General features: G+C 47.9%; 1 protein-coding gene across 1 annotated transcript; it reads right to left on the reverse strand.

Moving 5' to 3' along the window:
* Nucleotides 1–2,983: 2,983 nt before the first annotated feature.
* atp6v1g1 (ATPase H+ transporting V1 subunit G1) lies at nt 2,984–4,851 on the reverse strand. The gene is made up of 3 exons (XM_007541704.2): nt 4,646–4,851; nt 3,709–3,809; nt 2,984–3,456 (listed from the first exon to the last, which is right to left on the reverse strand). Exons 1-3 carry the CDS (start codon nt 4,725–4,727, stop codon nt 3,283–3,285), a joined length of 357 nt encoding a protein of 118 aa, XP_007541766.1. The 5' UTR covers nt 4,728–4,851; the 3' UTR covers nt 2,984–3,282.
* Between the last annotated feature and the right edge of the window lie 507 nt (nt 4,852–5,358).

Consider the following 5,358-nt stretch of genomic DNA (forward strand, 5'->3'; position numbering starts at 1 on the left):
CTTCTGGTTCTGGTTCTGCTCTGCATCCAGAACCAGAACCAAACGAGGAGAAGCAGCATTCAGTTTCTATGCACCACAGATTTGGAACAAACTTCCAGAAAAATGCAAAACAGCTGAAACACTGAGAGCCTTTAAATCTCAACTTAAAACCCACCTGGTTAGAGCTGCTTATGGCTAAATGAGGGTTAGGGTTACCTGTATGGTAGCCTGTATGCTACCATACATGTATGCCTGTAGCCTACATGTATGTATGGTAGCCCTTTAGGCTACCATACAGGTAACCCTAACCCCCGGAACATGCCTGTATGGTAGCCTAAAGGGCTACCATACAGGCATGTTCAGCCCTGCCATGATGAAAAACTGCGCACTGCTCTGAGTGAAATGGAGGAGTTAGAAATTATTCGTAAATCACAAAGTGAATACTCCTCTCCTCTGGTTCTGGTTCTTAAGCCTAATGGAGATCTCTGCATCTGCAATGATTTCAGATGGTTAAATGCGCAAACCGTTAAAGACGCGCATCCATTGCCTCATCAAACAGATGCCCTTGGTGGGAATGTATTCTTTTCCACCATGGACCTGACTTCAGGGTTCTATAATGTGAGACTACACGAGGATGACAAAAGGTTCACTGCCTTTTCGTCTCCTTTTGGCCTGCATGAGTACAATAGGAGCCTCAAGGCTTGACCAACAGCCCCGCGACTTTCATGCGGATGATGATGATGTCTATTTGTGGGGAACAAATTTTCACTAGCTTGCTGTGTTATTTGGATCAAGGTACTTTACATAATTAAAGATAAAATAAAAAATAAGAATAGCATGTGACATTGAATAAACAGTAAGAGAGAGAAAGAGATAAAAAGATAAAAACATACTTTGGTTACAGAATTTAAGCGCCTGTCGTCGCCGGACTCCGCATTCCGTTTAACACGGGTATTATCCAGGCCCCGTCGCCTGACAGGAAGGAATTTACAGATTTTTTGTCAAAACACGATTTAAAGGAAATTAATAAATAGATAAAAAGTAAAGATAAAAACATTAAAAACATCGAAGACATCAAAACCCGCACTCTAACCCTCATCCACAAGACGTATCCTGTGCACAAGATCTGTAGCTTCCCCACAATCCATTTTATGCTGAGAAAAGATGTATTCATGCTGCCCTAGAGGCTCCCTGGAGCTTTTTCAAAAATGTTTGAAAATGGAAAAAGATGGGGTGAGAAATATATTTGATGTTTCAATATGGTTTCTGCAGGCAGACAAACATGACAATCATTCTTAACGTTTTCCAATGCTGTAAAAACGTGTAGAATAAATATAAATTTCAATATTTTTGTCAACAAAATTTGCATCATAACCTGTGACACGTTTCTTTCAGCTGGGCGGTGCGAGGCAGGGCTGTAAACAAACCGAGGGTGTGGGGGGCACGGAGAGCAAAGGGGAAGAGAAACAAAGCTGAGGAGAGATTCTACAAATCTTGGACCGAATCGTTTGCATTCATTGCTGATGCGGAAGGATTACCTGAATGTTTGCGCTGTAGAGAGAAGCTGTCAAATAACAAACCGCACTTTCCGAACTATAGAGCGCACCTTACTATAAGCCGCCCCCACAAATTTTTGGGAAAAAAACATGGAAACGTGCATATATAAACTGCATGGTTCAAAGTGTGGAGAAAAGTAGCGGCTTATAGTCCGAAAAAGGGTAGAGTGCCTTCTCCGGGTCAGGGGGGTCGTCCTGCCCCAAGTGGAGGAGTTTAAGTATCTGGGGATCTTGTTCACCAATGAGGGAAGAAGGGAGCAGGAGATCGACAGGCGGATTGGGGCAGCATCTGCCGTGAAGCGGGCGCTGTACCGGTCCGTCATGGTGAACAGAGAGCTGAGTCAAAAAGCGAAGCTCTCGATTTACCAGTCGATCTACGTTCCCACCCTCATCTATGGTCATGAGCTTTGGGTCATGACCGAAAGAACGAGGTCCCGGATACAAGCGGCCGAAATGGGTTTCCTCCTCAGGGTGGCTGGGCTCTCCCTTAGAGAGAGAAGCTCGGTCATCCAGGAGGGACTCAGAGTAGAGCCGCTGCTCCTCCACGTCGAGAGGAGCCAGTTGAGGCTCGGGCATCTGGTCAGGATGCCTCCTGGACGCCTCCCTGGTGAGGAGTTCATGTCCCACCGGGAGGAGGGGAGACCCAGGACACGTTTGGAGGGACGATGTCTCTCTGCTGGCCTGGGAACGGTTTGGGGTTCCTGGAGGAGCTGGAAGAGGCTGGAGAGGGAAGACTGGGCCTCCCTTCTGAAGCTGCTGCCCCTGCAACCCGACCCGGATAAGAGGAAGAAAATGGATGGATGGACTTAGTCGTTTTGATAATAAGCTAATATAAATGAAGGCCTGTTTGCCTTCATTATAAGTCTTATAATTTTTTGCGGCTCCAGACAGATTTGTTTTTTAGGTCCAATATGGCTCTTTTGACATTTTGGGTTGCCGACTCCTGGACTATCAGTGTAGAAAAGGGTATGGTTGTGTAGGAGATTTCCTATGCACCCTGAACGCAACACAGGTGTGGAGCTTGGTAACCCCACAGAGAGAAAAAGGCAGCAAAGAAGCAGCCGAATGACTGTGTTCATAAACCTGCAAGTTTTTTGTCATTCATGCTATTATGTTTCTGTTAGAGAGGTAATGTGCCAATTTATTTAGCTGTATAGTGTATTTACAGCTTTGCTTTATTACCGTTGTAACTGTGGTTCAAACTGGCTTGTATTATTCTGTTTGTTTACAGAACCACACACGTACACCTGCTTCAGGTACATTCTGGCAAAGATGTATAAAGAGTAAAAATGGAACTGGACCCTCCCTGATCTGTTCCGCATCCGCATAAAGCTAATCGTTGTTCTGGCCGGACACTCTGAGGCGACTGCTGCCAGCTTAGATCCTGAAGTCTTCCCAACAATCAGGACCAGAAACTAGAAACTAGAAAGCTGGAGAACCTCATGACGCACTTTCAGCCAATCAGATTCACTTTAATGTTCCATCATCACAATCAACAGGAAGTCACATGGTCACAAACAGGAAAACATTGTTGAAATACCAGAGTTTCACAATAAGAGCGTCTTCTCCAGCCAATCAGGTGTTCATATCAGGTGATGCTGTCACATGATTGGCTGGATTACCAGACTTTTATTTTGTCAAATTCCAGAAGAAACAAACTTTATTTTGAAATATAAACACTTTGTAAACATCACAGGAACAGCAAAACTAAGCCCCTCCCCTCAAGGCAGCCGGAAGCTCCGCCCCCTCAGCCGGCCACGCGGTAGTTGGCGTGAAACTCCGGCTGGATGTCGCAGATCCGCCGCAGCAGCTCGTTCAGCACCGTCTCCCGGTTACCACGGTAACTGTCCTGGATGCGAGCCATCCTCTCCGCGGTGTCGCGGTCCACCTCCACGGCGCTGTTACCATGGGAACCAAGGGCCTGAGGGGGTCAGAGGTCAAACAAGGTGAGAACCACTGGGTCAGAACCACATCAGAACCGGATAAGAACCGGATCAGAACTGGGTCAGAACGTCAAACAAGGTGAGAACCACTGGGTCAGAACCACATCAGAACCGGATAAGAACCGGATCAGAACTGGGTCAGAACCGGATCAGAACTGGGTCAGAACCGGATCAGAACTGGGTCAGAACCAGGTCAGAACCGGATCAGAACTGGGTCAGAACCGACTCACCGCTGCCTCCTTGGTCTTGAACTCCTTCTCGCGCTGCAGCCGGTACTGCTCGATCTCGGCCTGGGCCTCCTCCTTGGCCTGCTTCAGGCGCCGGTTCTTCCCTGCACACCGAACAGAACCTTCAGAACCAGGGTCCGGATCAGAACAGAACCACAGCCCAGCAGCTTTAAGCCAACCAACAGTTTCATTTTTCCTCAGAACCCAAGGAGGTCCAGAAAGACCCGGTTTGGCCTGTGGTTCCGGCCCAGTAGAACTGGGTCAGCGGGCTGTGAGTCAGAGGAAATATTCAAACAAACTTCCTGAGCACCAAAATAAAAGCCCTTCAAAAAATTGGTGATTAAAATCGTCTTCATGGATTCCTAAGCATGTTCCGGTTCTCCATTCGGAACCTCTGCATCAACTCTTCTGGGTCGAACCGAGCCCTGTTTACCGAACCAGCCAATCCCAGGACATCACGTGATGTTACCATCAGACGGAATCAGACAGGAACCTTTATCGTCCTGTCTGGGCCTCTCTGATGAGCCGAGCCGAACCGGTCCGGTTCTCAGTAGTTCGGGACATGTCTCAGACCAACAGCACGGACGGTTCGGTACAGGTGGCGGGCAGAATACCCTCCAGAACCGGACAGAGCTGCATGAACTGTGAGCCGACGAAGTGAGGGAACTTTTTCGTTTCAGAAACCGGTTCCGGTTCGGTAAAATGTTCCGATGCTGACCGAGCAGCTGACGGTAAAAGTTAAATCTGCTGGTTTTATCACAGAGTTCTGCAGCGGGCACCTGAAGGAGACCACTGATCTGTCCGAGCGGGTCCTACCAGACCCACCGAGCCTGAGCCCGGTCTGAGCGCCCCGCTGCCCGGTACCGGATTCGGCTCTGACCCAACACAGCAGCCCCACAGCGGGCTGCCCGCCGTCCCGCAGGCCGCCTCTTATACTCACGTTTCCGGGCCTCTGTCACCTTCTCCGCCGCTCTCTTCTCGGCCTGCAGCAGCTGCTGGATGCCCTGAGACTGACTCGCCATGCCGGGGACGGAACCGGGGACAGAACCGGGGACAGAACCGCAGAAAAACGGCGAAACGATGAAGGTCGTGAGAAGGATGGAGGCTTCCTCTGCAGTCAGCTGACTCTGCGTCACAATGCGGCGCGTCACGTGATCCGCTCAGCTTCCTGTTTTCATCGGAACCAGAGCCGAGCTCTGATGTGTTTAAAGTGGCTTTAAATAATCATTTTGTGTTGGAATCATTCAAATAAACAGCCTTTCTTCCCAAAAATATTGTTCATGTTAGTCAGTTTTATAAGTAAAAAGATAATGACTTCTAGTTTCAAAGTTATTTTTATTCTATTGTGGCCAGAAAGACCAAATGCAAATTGAGTCATTTCACTAACTGAAGAGTCCCGACTGTTCATCTAATCCAGGGTCCCCAGACTTTTTCCTGAGGGCCACATAACTTTCCCTTCTCTGCTGGGGGCCGAGTCAGTTTGTAACAGAAAAAGTGACGACTGCAGGAGCCTAAATGTAAAAATGTATTGTTTTCCAGAAAGCACAATCAAATAACCCTCTCTGGGTTCTTCACAGAAAAAATCCAGGAAATAAATAATAACACTATTTATGAAATAAATACCGTATTTTCCAGACTATAAGCCACAACCCC

This window comes from Poecilia formosa, unplaced genomic scaffold (assembly GCF_000485575.1).
Source record: "Poecilia formosa unplaced genomic scaffold, Poecilia_formosa-5.1.2 Scaffold626, whole genome shotgun sequence".
Lineage (NCBI taxonomy): Eukaryota > Metazoa > Chordata > Actinopteri > Cyprinodontiformes > Poeciliidae > Poecilia > Poecilia formosa.

Coding starts and splice junctions, on each gene's coding strand:
- atp6v1g1 (XM_007541704.2), bottom strand. CDS start 4,727: ATGGCGAGTCAGTCTCAGGGCATCCAGCAGCTGCTGCAGGCCGAGAAG. Junction 3,810..4,645: donor GGTGACAGAGGCCCGGAAAC/GTGAGTATAAGA, acceptor TTCGGTGTGCAG/GGAAGAACCGGCGCCTGAAG. Junction 3,457..3,708: donor TCAAGACCAAGGAGGCAGCG/GTGAGTCGGTTC, acceptor TGACCCCCTCAG/GCCCTTGGTTCCCATGGTAA.